Genomic DNA, 14,021 nt, shown 5'->3' with positions numbered 1-14,021 from the left:
GATGCTAACATCAATGTCAATAAATGTAGAATAAGGGTGAAGTTCAATACAGTACTGTCTGTTTAGCTGATGGAATACTATTTAGTTTATATGGCCAGTCCCAAAGCTATTTGATGTAGCTTTCATCAACTGTAGCACCGGGTATCAGCAGCTTTAATTAATGGATAAGGATAGCATTTTTACAGTTGTTCCTTTTCTGTGGAGGTTAGGCTTATTCTCTTGGTTCCTGAAAAATATATACTTCAGATATTTTTCATGTTGCCTTGCAGAGCACGTTCTCGGTTAGTATTCTTGTCTGGTTCTAGATAGATAAACTACCTGATTAGCCGTTGCCGATAGCAGTATCAAATCTCGCACTACTTAAGCCATATCCATACCAAATCCACTTCGGCAACTGAAACAAGATCAACTTCAAACTTTCAATGAGGTCATATTCAGCGATGAACCTTACCCGAATCTCTCTCCTTATCCCTGGGGAAAATGGTAGCACACAGCAACTCCAGATGGTGATTCTTCTAGTGGCAATTAGACTGGAGTTGGTCATGCTGCTTAGGTCCAGGATTCCTCATGTTCAAATCTCTTATTATGCCCTTTAGCTATGGTAAAGGTGGCTATACCTGGAGCTTCTGTTGATTGAAGAATTTATCATGTTTTTTGACAAATTATTATTATTATTAATAACTAAGCTACAACCCTAGTTTGAAAAGCAGAATGCTATAAGCCCAGGGGCCCCAACAGGGAAATAGCCCAGTGAGGAAAGGAAACAAGGAAAATTTAAATATTTTAAGGACAGTAACAACATTGAAATAAATGATTCCTATATAAACTGTAAAAACTTTAACAAAACAAGAGGAAGAGAAATTAGATAGAATAGTGTGCCTGAGTGTACCCTCAAGCAAGAGAACTCTAACCCATGACTGTGGAAGATCATGGTACACAGGCTATGGCACTACCCAAGACTAGAGAACAATGGTTTGATTTTGGAGTGTCCTTTTCCTAGAAGAGCTGCTTACCATAGCTAAAGAGTCTCTTCTACCCTTACCAAGGGGAAAGTAGCTATTTATAATCTTTGATGCATCAATAAAAGCACGTAGTATGTTCCTTTGTAGAATTATGTCGATGAATGAAACTGGGATGGAACCTTGGCATCAACCTTTTAGTATTTTAGGCAGCTCTCTTAGCTGTTAGGCAATGTGATATGACTTTTGAGGTGAAGGGCAACATTATAGTCTCTTTCTTGCCTATTCCATACACTTATCTGGGTTTAGATGTTGAGCTACCTTACTTAAGATAACTACTATCAGCTATAGATGTTGTGTTGTGTGAAATCTCAGTTTTTAGGTAGTGGAGGATGCGTATTCTGTAGTTCAAAAAACAAAATTGTTTCACAAGCACCACACTGACGTTCAATTTTGGTTTAATCTATCTATGAAGGTATGCATCTGCCGTAACTCAAATACCTGTACTTGATTATTTGGGATAAGTCTTTAAGAGTTTAAAGTCCCTGACTGAAAAGTGTTACCATCATTATGCTTTTACCGAGAACATTACTATACTGTATACTGTATTGTAAGTGCAACTATGACTCTTTAGTGAAACTTTTCTCCCTTCAACTTGTAGTGGAGATCTTGGTTTTATATGGTTAGTTTTCCATAAATGGACTGTGTGTTATCTATTGTTACATCCTTAAGTATGTTACCATTAACCTATTCCACCTGCTTTTAATTATGATATTGTCCAGCTGGGATAACAAAGAATCTCTCTGCTATATAGTCATTGCAATACGGTTTATTTTATAATTGAAAAAGGTAATATTAGTTTCTTATGTTCAGTGTTGAAGTTCAACTGAGATACTTTACTTTCCTTACAATAAAATCCCATTAAAGTAGCTACTCAGGCTGATGTAATCTGATGAGTTTTTGATGAAATAAAAAGAATAATTCCTGAAAAAAATTCTATGAAATCACACCATCTGTTTACTGGAAGTCCTCCACCTCCCATCCTTACACTACTTTGTGCCATTTGCTGGCAATTCAAGTAGGAATATATGCCACCATGGGATGTGCTGACCGAGGTGGATGCATACCTTACCGTGTGAAAGATTTTTCTTTTTGGGATGTGTCTGAGTGTGAAGATTGGCTAATATGAACTGATTAGTTTGTTATGTAAGAGTGAAATATTTCTAAAAAAAAGAATGTTATAAAAGTATCTCAAGTAATGCCAGATTTAAGCTAATTTTTTGTTGCATTCTTATAACCCTTTTACCCCCAAAGGACGTACTGGTACGTTTCACAAAAGCCATCCCTTTACCCCCATGGACGTACTGGTACGTTTCACAAAAGCCATCCCTTTACCCCCATGGACGTACTGGTACGTTTCACAAAAGCCATCCCTTTACCCCCAAAGGACGTACTGGTACGTTTCACAAAAGCCATCCCTTTACCCCCATGGACGTACTGGTACGTTTCACAAAAGCCATCCCTTTACCCCCATGGACGTACTGGTACGTCTTTGCAAAAAAATGCTATAAAAATGTTTTTTTTCCATATTTTTGATAATTTTTTGAGAAAATACAGGCATTTTCCAAGAGAATGAGACCAACCTGACCTCTCTATGACAAAAATTAAGGCTGTTAGAGCAATTTAAAGAATATATAGTGCAAAATGTGCTGGGAAAAAATAACCCCCTGGGGGTTAAGGGTTGGAAATTTCCAAATAGCCTGGGGGTAAAAGGGTTAACAGAGTACAGTAATTGGTAGTTTTCTTTAACAGAGTACTGTATTTGATATTTTTTTTTTTCAGGCTTTAAACGATACGGGACTTCATCATTTGCGTCTTCTTCATCTTCTCGGATTTGTTGCCCTCATTATGTTTACACCTGTTTGGGTATTTACCGAAGGTTATAATATTTTCAAGGATGAATCTGTGGTAAGCATATTTCTATCAGGTTGTTTTTAGCAAGATTCTTTCATAAACATCATATGTCGGCAATTCGATGTAAAAGACCTTTGCTCTTGAGTAATTTATGAGATATATATATTGTACTGTATATTTGTCACTTCTATGTCAGTCTATTGGAATATTTTCTTTCTTCGGTTGTGACTTTCCATATATTTTTTGTAAATGTAGAGATGTTGGTTATTCATATTTTGTTATATAAACCTTTTCATTTACGTAATTTCTAGGTTGGGGAATTAACTCGTATGTCAAGTCTACACTTAAGAGTATAAAATACCTTTTTTTTTTTTTTTTTTCAGTTTGTTAGAAGAGCGCCAACTGACACAGTCTCACTTCTCCTCTTGGATGGGTTTCTAAACTGGCTGCAGAACTTCATAGCCTTTACAATTCTCAATTACGTCACTCCACTCACGTATGCAGTTGCAAATGCAACGAAGAGAATCTGCATCATTTCCATATCACTCTTGTTGTTGCGTAATCCGATTACGTTAGCGAACATCGTGGGAATGTTTTTAGCAGTGATTGGGGTCCTTGGGTATAACAAAGTAAGTGGTACTTTGCTTTGCAGTTTATAGATTTTGTTTATGAAATATTTGAATAATATCTTTATTTCGGTTTAATGTTTAATTTCATAATGATGTTAATGCTGAAATGTCTTCTTTGTTCCTACACTAAATACAAACCCTCATTCTTTACTATTTGAGATATTCTAGCGCAAGCTGGAAAATACGGCAGAAAAACCTTAACAAGGTGGTTAACGACCGGGCCGGTAGTTATCCACCCGTTAAGGGTTGGGGGGGGGGGGGGCTGCCGGCCTGTAGCTACTTAATACCTTCAATCGAATTCTAGCCATCGCAGTGGTAACACCGCTGCTCCTGCTTTTGTTTGACTGGCAGACTAGCCTTTCTTTAGTGTGTTTTTTTATTAACTTTTTCTTTTTCTTTCTTATTAGATGTGATGTCCTCTAATATGAGGAAGTGTCCCGGGATTCCCCCGAAATCTTGTGGCACATTCATGTCACCGCCGGAGGTGGATCCTCATTCCCAATGCCCTTCGTGTAGAGGTCATAGGTGTTCTGAAGGCTCCCCCTGCCAAGTATGTAGAGAATGGTCGCCATCGCAGTGGGATAAGTTCATGAAGAGGAAGAAGAAGAAATACAAGAAAGATTCGTTACCTCCAGGTTCGCCGTCGAAAGGTAAGGAGTCTCGGGCCTTTTCGGCCTCTCGATCTCTTCCTTGACTCCTTCCTCCGGGGGGGGAAGTCAAGGAAGAGCGGCACCATTGACTTAACTCCCTTTCCCCCGGGTCAGGCAGATCAAGTTGCCCTTCCCAGTGGGACAGTTTCTTCCATCATCGGAAATAATTCTATTACCGCTTCTATTCCAGATAACATACGAGTGGTATGGCCTGCCCTTGGACTTCCTGGTTCTCCTTCGGTGGAAGTGTGGAACCAGTTCCTCGCGGGCACAGTTTTACCTCAGGTTCCTTCTGTTTTGGAACCTTTGGGAGTTCCGGACCTCGCCGACATCCTGTCAGCGCAATCGGCGGCCGCTGAAGTGTCAGCAGATGTAAGAACTTCGGCTCCCGCGGAACCTACTTCGCTCCGTGCTTACGTTTCTACGAATCAACGTCGCAAGCGCAATCGTCGTGATACCTTCCCCTTCTCCTCCTCCTCCTCATCGTCTTCGTCATACTCAGAGGATAGGAGAGAGAGAGAGAGAGAGAGAAGAGGAAAAGGAGAGCTCGCTCTTCTTCGCCCAGACGTTCTTGTCGGAGAGAGAGGCGACATAGGAAGAGACGTCATCGTTCTAGCTCTTCCTCGCCTTCTGTCTCTTCACGAAATGTCTCGCCGAGAAGCGATAAGCGCTCTCGTCATAAACATAAGAGTACATCCTCGCATCATCGTTCTGCTTTGCGATCGTCTTCCTCTCGCGAGGAATCATCTAGGCGCTATAAGAAGAAGAGCTCTACGGTACATTCGCGCTCTTCGTCACGAGAGATTTCTCGTAAGCGCAATAAGTCCTCCCGTTGGGGCGATGTTAAATCTAAGGAAAGAGAGCACTCTGAGCGCGATTCCTCCCCTTCACATTTTATCGGGAGGAGCTCAGAGCGCTCTAGAGAGGGGAGAAAGAACACTTCTCGCCGTCGCTTTATATCAACAGAGAGAGAGCGCTCCCGTCCTTCAACCTCCCGATCACGCAAAACTCCGGACATACCCACACGGGGTCATTCACCTCGCCCTCGCGGGTCAGACTTAACAGCTCCCGTTCCTGTTCTTTCTAACGAGTTTCGGAATATGAGCTTCATGAGAACTTCAGAAGAAAACGCAGGGGTTCAACCCTTCTTCTCTTCGGCTGAGAACCGAGGAGAAAGATCAGACCACCGATCAATGCAACCTCTTATTGAGACAGTACCGTTAATTCTGTCGACTTAGTCTGAACCATCAACTTCCAGGCAAGATCAGGCGCGCACGGCGCCGTTGGCTAGCGCCCAGCCTTCTCTGGGAATATCGGCAATGGAGTATGCTACTTCGCCGTTACCCTCAGACACTCGGGCTTCTATCGGGCCCCCTTGCGAGGAATTAGCGCGACCGGAAGATTCCCCGGAAGAACAACCATCAAAAGATTTAGAGTCTGCCTATCTGAGGGCTCTAAGAACAATGTGTAATATCTCAGGCCTCGGAGATTTACATCTGTCACCTCGACATACCGACACTCCAGACTTAGACAGACTATGTCATCCTCCACCAAACCCTACGACCAGAATCGAACTTCCCTGGTCTATTCACACTGCAGGCCATCTGAGGAAGGTCTCGCAGGCTGTCTCGGGGGAAACGGGTTCCTTGAAGTCTCAAGGATCCCATAAACTTCTGCATTTTCCTTTTTCGAGGCAAAGGCGTTTTTACAAGGTCAGAGACGCCAACCCTTCTCCTCTGACACTGGATCCCCTCACAGCAAGGCTCACACCTGGCTGGTCTGCAGAGAGAGACTCTTCTCCCCTAGTCTCTTTCACCGCCACAGAAGCCTCGGCAATGGAAGCAGCGTCAATGTCCCTTCTGGAGGCATTATCCTGGTTTGACACGTGATCAGGTACAGTCATGAAGACCTTTCAAACCAAAACTCTATGCAGTCCCTGCAGTAAGTCCTGGCAGCCGGGGCCAAAACAATGGACTTCCTAACTGCTACTGCTGCAACGATGTGGGGCAATTGGATTCTCAAAAGTAGGGAATCAGTAGTCTCCAGACTTCATAGGAGCATCGGTAAGACTGAAAAGTCTGATTTGAGGAACTCGGGTCTTCTGCAACCTCTCCTCTTTTCTAAGCAGGCGGTCTCCTCTGCCCTGAATACTTGGAGGAAAGAGACGCAGGACACTGCGATGCAAAAGGCTGCTTCCTTTTGCCCGATGCAACAGCAGCCAACTCCACCACCCAAAGCAACATTCGCAACTCCACTGCCAGCCAAGACCTTCAGCCACCCCTCTTTTATAGCCAAACCTATGGGCAGAGGAAAGTCTGCTCTTCCTAAGGCTAAAGGCAGAGGGAGGAACCCTAGACAGAAATAGGGTCACGGCTCCCCCCTCACAGTGCGTAGGGGGGTGCCTGCAGGGGAGTTGGAGGAGGTGGAAGGCTATGGGGGCCATGCAATGGACCATCAAGGTGCTTCGTTGGGGGTACAGCATCCCTTTCATCGACTCTCCTCCTCCTCTAACTCCTCCCCTGATCTCGTCCTCCCAGATCCCTCGGGATCCCGGGAAACGGCAAGGCCTAGCTCCAGAGATCCAGAGCATACTTCTAAAAGACGCCATTCAAGAGGTCTCCAACGCTTCCCCGGGGTTTTTCAGTCGCCTCTTTCTGGTAGAGAAAGCCTCGGGAGGTTGGAGACCAGTAATCAATCTTTTGACCTTGAACCAGTTTGTAAAGCAAACTCCAATCAAAATGGAGACAGCTGCCTCCGTGACCCAAGCGGTGCGTCCAGGAAATTTTATGGCATCTGTGGACTTAAAAGATGCATATTTCCATGTGCCGATCCATCGCACATCTCGGAAATTCCTGCGCTTTCTGGTTCAGGGTTGAATCATCGAGTTCAAGGTCCTGTGCATCAGCCTCTCAACCGCCCCACAGGTCTTTACGAAGATTTTCGAACCCGTATCTTCGTGGGCTCACAAGCGCGGAATTCGTCTGCTAAGATACCTTGACGATTGGCTACTCCTAGCTTCGTCCAGGGAACTAGCTCTGGATCACCTGAGAAGACTTCTGAGCCTTTGCAAGGACCTGGAGATCCTTGTAAACGTAGAGAAGTCTTGCTTGACTCCGACCCATGTCTTAAACTATCTGGGTATGTCCATCAACACCCAGGCAGGGAGAGTGTTTCCGTCAGAAGACAGGCTTCGGAGACTGGAGCAGTCCATCGCCCATCTCCTGTCTCCACTTCCGCCTTCAACCAAGTCGTGACAGTGTATTCTGGGCCATCTTTCCTCCCTGGAAAAACTAGTTCCAGGCGGACGGTCGAGAATGAGAAGTCTCCAGTGGCATCTGAAGACTCATTGGTCTCAAAACACAGATTCCCCATTCTTGGCAGTGGAGGTTCCAAATCTGGTGTTACAAGATCTTCATTGGTGGTCAACCAGAGAGAATACCCAAAAATGGCATTTCCCTCCAAAGCCCCAGTCCGAAGTTAAAACTCTTTTCGGACGTGTCGCTACGGGGATGGGGTTCCCATCTAGGCCCGAAATTAGCATCAGGAGTTTGGTCTCCGGTAGAGAAGTCTCTCCACATAAATCATCTGGAATTATTAGCAACTTGGAAAGGCCTAAAATTCTTTGTAGAAGATCTACAAGGACGAGAGGTGGTTCTGATGAGCGACAACTCCACAGCAGTCTCATACATCAACAAGCAAGGGGGTACTTTGGCAAGAGACCTCTGTCTGCTAGCAGTCCAGATTTGCCAGTGGGCAGAAAGTCACAGCATTGCTCTCACAGCCAGGTTTATTCCGGGCAGGAGAAACATCGTGGCAGATCAACTGAGCAAGCATCACCAAGTGCTGAGTGGAGAATGGTCTTTGGATCCTCGAGTAGCGAAGACAGTAATAGCTTTGTGGGGTTTTCCCACAATAGACCTGTTCGCCACCTCTCTGAATGCGAAACTTCCCTGCTACGGATCCCCAGTTCCAGACCATCAGGCAGCGATCCAGGACGCCCTTCAACACTCCTGGGACAACCTGGACGCATATGCCTTTCCACCTTTTTGTCTGCTCAGAAGGGTGATCAACAAACTCAGGACCTCTCGGAACTGCAAACTAACGCTAATAGCTCCGGCGTAGCCAAGCAGAGAGTGGTACGCAGACCTCCTTTCCCTGCTGGTTCAAGTGCCAAGGTTTCTACCTCCAGAACCCCGTCTGTTGATGCAACCACACAGTGGTATCCCCCACGAGAGAATCCACTTCCTGAAGCTTCACGTCTGGAGGCTGTCCAGTCTCTCCTCAGAAGCAGAGGCTTTTCAGGGAAGGTGGTTGAACACATGTCCAGGCACCTGCGCCAATCCTCCACAAACCTCTACCAAGCAAAATGGAGAGTGTTTGCAGCTTGGTGTAGAGGGTGAGACGTGTCTCCACTCAATCCCTCTCTTCCGTTAGTGGCAGACTTCCTGGTGTACCTCAGGGAGGAAAAACTCCTGTCGGTCTCAGCAATTAAGGGCTATCGTTCAGCCTTAAGCCTCATATGTAGACTGAGAGGAGTTGATCTTTCCATCTCAGAAGATATCACCTTGTTGATTCGAGGTTTTGAGAGATCTTGCCCCCCAGTGGAGATTAGACCACTGCCTTGGGACGTGTCCCTGGTCTTACGTTTCTCGGAGGGACCTCCCTATGAGCCCTTAAATAGGGCCTCTGACTGCTTCCTAACCCTTATGACCATCTTCCTATTAGCTCTGGCCTCGGCAAAAAGGGTTGGTGAACTTCATGGTCTATCCTACGAAGTCACCCATTCTAGAGGATGGGGGGAAGTCTTACTCAACTTTGTGCCAGGCTTTGTGGCCAAAACTCGAATCCTTCATCAACCAATGAGAGGTTTAGATAATTTCAATTTTCCAGCCTCAATAAGGTAAAACAGGATACTGACCAATTGCTACTGTGCCCAGTCAGGGCGCTAAGGAAATACCTGAAGCGCACCAGACCTTTCAGACCACGCCTCCATCATCTCTTCTTTCTGGCTCAAGAAAGTTATTGCGAGAGCCATTCATGGAGACCCAGAGGCAGCTCAACCTAAAGCCCATCAAGTTAGGGGAGTGGCTGCCTCTCTGACGTTTAAGAAGAATTTTTCAGTCTCCCAAGTCTTAAGAGCTGGAGTCTGGAAGCGCCAATCTACATTCACCCCTCACTATTTAACAGATGTGACACATAGGTCTCTAAACATCTTTTCTATAGGGCCTATTGTGGCTGGGCAACAGGTGCTGTAACTACCTTTGTGTCCTTTCAGGGGACAGTAGCCATTGGTCGAGGATTCTGCGTTACACTAGGTTTTAGAAGGACATACATCCATCTTCTGCTCCTTTCTTCTTCCTCCCATCTGGGTATCCTAGTCTGTGACCAGTTTCAGCTGGACTCACCAATGCAAATAAGGTATGAAACTCATCTGAATCCTCTCACAGGGTTTAAGTTATACACGTAGTCACGAGGGTTCCCCTTTTCAAGGTCAGGGGAATCCTATGTATGAAAGGGTCCTAGTCATTGTTCCCGGCCCTCTTCATCCTGAAACTTTTGTTTCCACGTAATTACAAACCTTCAGTCGTGCTAAGATTTTGGGGATCTACAATGAAAGTTAATTGGAGATTTGTTCATCAGTAGAGTCTAGTCTGAGGACTTATCTTCCTTAAGAACAGGGAACCCTTCGTCCACCCTGACTTCAAGACTCAGTCTCCTATAGTAAAGAATGAGGGTTTGTATTTTTTAGTGTAGGAACAAATGGCAAACCTATAACAGAGTATGTATTTTTCCTAACATATAAACCCGAATTCTTTACTCAAATCTTCCCTCCGTCACCGCCCCCTAAGATAGTCCTAGCTAGAATCCGATTGAAGATATTCAGTAGCTACCGGCCGGCAGCCCCCACCTCTAACGGGTGGATAATTACTGGCCTGGTCGTTAACGACCTTGTTAAGGTTTTTCTGTCGTATTTTCGAGCTTGCGCTAGAATATCTCTTATAGTAAAGAATTCGGGTTTGTATGTTAAGAAAAATACAAACTTATAAGTTTGTCATATTTTATTAATTTATTTAACATTAACCTGATGTAATGAGCCAGCTCTGTAAGAGTTGTTTAACTCACTAGGGTGGCTAATCCCCTCTTTTGATAATAAATAAATGAAATCTCGTCCGCAGGCCAAATATGATGCCAATGCGTCCAAGAAGAGGGCAGTAATAGCACCGTTAAGTCAGGTGATGAGCACCAGATCTTCTAGCTATTCTTCTGATCCTAAAGGCACCGTGATTCCCATGTACGACTCACAGTATGAGATTAGTCCACTCCAGGTTCCTCCCTTTCATCCAGCATATGCCTTCAATCACATCACTTCATCCAGAGTTGGTCCATATCCTAGGATACACGAAGGTGCCAATGGTATTTCACAAAATAGTCCTTACAGTACACAAAACGGTGTTCTTTCTTCCAATGCTAATGGTATTACTAGTAACGGACATACAACTAGATCTTATGGAAGAATAGATTCTATATGAAATTTTAAACTGTTTTTAGGAAAAATGGTCTATTTTTATACCAATTTATAATAAATAGTGATATTAGTATACATGATAGAGGTTTAGAAATTTCGGGTCGGTGGTTTGTAGGTAGTATAGAATTTGCATTAAGACCTAGACGAGTCTGTTACACTGGAAGTTTTCAAGACCTGTCATGTATAATCAAGCCTCCGTATAGTTAGGCAAGCAGTAATATGTGATCTTAGGGATTTAAACGAGAAAAGTTTCCAGTTACCTTTTAATTGCTTGCTTGACTGGTTTGATCTCCATAGGTGACCGTTGCCTAAAATTTCAAGGCCAGTAAGTGACACACGAAGTGAAAAATACAGTTTCGGTGACTTATTTCTCAGATCGTTCAGCCATCGTGGTTCTGTTTGGTTTTCCCGAGACGAGACCTACTTTTTTGTTGCCTCCTTATTTCAGTTTATAGCCTCTTGTACTTTCTTTTTTTCTGCTTTTAGAACTTCCGAATTACATTTATGCTTTTAACATATGTTGCCTTTGTCTCCGGAAAAATACATTTATCTGTATAATCACTAGTAGGAGGTGCTCCAAAACACCTGACGTTTTATAACGTGTACAGTTCTTTATCTGAATTTGAAGTTTGTTTATGATTTTGTCCAAATACAAAAAAGCATATTTTTGGGGGGTAAGACCACCTGATCATAGCTGAGAGCTGTTTTAGATAGAATTTATCATCATTTGAAATAGGCCCACTGTGATACATGTGGTCTATTTCAACAATATAAGATATTTACTTCATTAAGAACAATTAACGATACTGATAGTTTTAGGTATTTATTCCTTTTATTTTTCAGGGATACTGTCCTGTATATTTATTTAAGAGAAAGATTTAAGAAACTTTTGATGGTAACATCCACTTTTATGAAATATAGAATCTCTAGGCAAGGAATACATTACAGAGGGAGGATTGTTTAAGCAATATATTCACAATATCTTTTTACGATAAAGGTACAAACACAGCCATTGGAACCAAGCCTCATAATGTAGACAAATAACACTGTGTCCTGTGAAGGGGGCATATACGTTTATTGGCTTTTTATCAATTTTACTGAAATTTACTTACTGGAATTGTTCGTTCGAAGGATCACAGTTGAAATACATCTGATTAAGGTTTTAATTTGTTCTTGGAAGCTCTTTTAAAGCCAGTGTTAGTGTTGGAGGCTCAATTCAATTCTGAAATCATAATATTATTCTGAAGTTGGACCTTTTCACGTTTAGATATGAACAAATTCAGGTAACATTTTCGTAGAATGCACGTTTTCGGAATTTTGGCTTTACATTTTATCCTTTTTGCCTTGATACAACTCACTGAATCTCTTTTGCCACTTAAAGGAGGGAAAGTGGGTTTCAAAAGCTTTAAACTGATGAAGGAATATGCAAGTTACTTTTTTACACAACTTTTTTTCTTCCCTCGAATCATTTTAATAAGTGCAGTTTATCCAGGTCAGTTTGATGATGAGAGGTGGTTACGAATATGAATTTTACCTCATGCTGTGTTGTATTATAGCTTTGCTATTTTTACAGGATGTTTGCCATTTTTAGTTATTTTTATGTAACAGTGTACAGGTGAGAAGTTTTCAAATCATGGTATTTTGTCATGGTAATGGTTTAGCAGCTGTATGGTGGAGTTGTGACAGGTTTTAGAAGTATCAAGAAATGACTAATAGATATTCATTCTGCTTGAAAGCTACGGTTTTGATAATTTTAGTCGGTGTATTAGTAAAATTATCTTTAAAATTAGTTTGGTTTTAAAAAGGTACAGCCTTTGCGAGGATCTTTACATTGTTCATGTTTCCATGGATACAAAGTTTACTTAATAGTTTAATGAAGATAGATTCATGGAAAGTCTGTAGTCAGAAAATCTGAATAATGATATGTCTTTTAAGGTTGCTTTCTAGTACAGGTAGTATATGCAAAGAAGCCCTATCTTAGAATCATGGCAACTTTTCTTAACATATTTCAAAGCCCTACTTCAAAAGTGCATAGTCTGCTTATGGTACTGTTTAACATACAGTATTTAACCCTTTTACCCCCGGGCTATTTGGAACTTTCCAACCCTTAACCCCTAGGGATTTTTTTTTCAAGCACATTTTTCTATATATATTTTTTGAATTGCTCTAACAGCCTTAATTTTTGTCATAGAGAGGTCAGGTTGGTCTCATTCTTTGGGAAAATGCCTGAAGTTTCTCAAAACGTTATCAAAAATATGCAAAAAAAAAGTGTAAATAGCAGTTTTTTGCAAGGACGTACCAGTACGTCCATGGGGGTAAAGGGATGAGTTTTGTGAAACGTACCAGTATGTCCTTTTGGGGGTAAAAGGGTAAAATGATTCCATTGTATTTGTGTTAGTTATTTTGTCTCTTAGTTGGTGAGATTTTAGTCTTTCTTTAGTCATATTCTAAACATCTACAATATTTTCATACATACATATACCAAAGGCACTTCCCCCAATTTTGGGGGGTAGCTGACATCAACAAGAAACAAAACAAAAAAGGGGACCTCTACTCTCTACGTTTCATATTTTGAATAATTCGAATAAAGATCTGTTGTCAATTTCCTATATACTTGAATAAACCATTACCATTTTTGTAAGTCTTGGTATCGATTTTATAATGTACTGTGTAGTCTTAACAGAAATTGTTTATTAAAAGATTTTAGTGATAGTAAACTGATTCATTCATACACATGTACACTGAGACAACCATGATAGCCCACCATGTAGCTGCTGAAAGCAGTGCGTTAAGCTGTTATTTATTTTTATTTAAGTTTATATTTTATAGAATTCTTTTATTAAGCTTTAAATTCTATAGATTTTCATCTGTGATTATATTGTAAGTAATAATACAATCTTATTTTTTATTTGATGATACATTTCCGTGTAAGAATCCCTGAAACCTCTCTTTGGTGCATGATGATGGATATTTGGTACAAAATTTTAGTTAATTTACATCAGTTCAAGGAAATCACATAGACCTTTTTCTCCTAATGGACATTTTCATAATTTTATAATATTAATTTCTGTTTTACATGTAAGTTGTGAACTGTGTGATTATATATAATGAAAAGAAATTCCACAAAAGGTAAAGAAAATTTAAATGGGGTTGCCCATGATTAAAAACTAAGCAGATGTATAAACTGGGACACACAAAAAAAAATACATCATATAACAGGTTAAGACACATTCCGCACTTTTGTTTAGCAGCAAATCACTCTTCTTTATTGATTTTAGGTCTTTTAAGTTATTTGAAACTTTACTTGTATAGATCCTGCAATGCAAATAATTATTAAATCTGT

At 41.7% G+C, this 14,021-nt stretch overlaps 1 protein-coding gene across 1 annotated transcript in view; it reads left to right on the top strand.

The window, feature by feature from the left end:
* The window catches only part of LOC137632653 (solute carrier family 35 member E1 homolog), a 31,985-nt gene extending 18,335 nt beyond the window's left edge, over positions 1 to 13,650 (top strand). The window contains exons 4-6 of the mRNA XM_068364722.1: positions 2,802 to 2,927; positions 3,257 to 3,502; positions 10,329 to 13,650. Of these exons, the coding sequence (XP_068220823.1) occupies positions 2,802 to 2,927; positions 3,257 to 3,502; positions 10,329 to 10,682 (726 nt within the window). The 3' untranslated portion in view covers positions 10,683 to 13,650. The remainder of the gene's footprint in view (positions 1 to 2,801; positions 2,928 to 3,256; positions 3,503 to 10,328) is intronic.
* Positions 13,651 to 14,021: the final 371 nt, after the last annotated feature.

The sequence above is a fragment of the Palaemon carinicauda genome, chromosome 41 (assembly GCF_036898095.1).
Source record: "Palaemon carinicauda isolate YSFRI2023 chromosome 41, ASM3689809v2, whole genome shotgun sequence".
NCBI classification, from domain to species: Eukaryota; Metazoa; Arthropoda; class Malacostraca; order Decapoda; family Palaemonidae; genus Palaemon; species Palaemon carinicauda.
The sequence above is the reverse complement of the archived record's forward strand: the minus strand, read 5'-3'. Positions and strand labels throughout refer to the sequence as shown.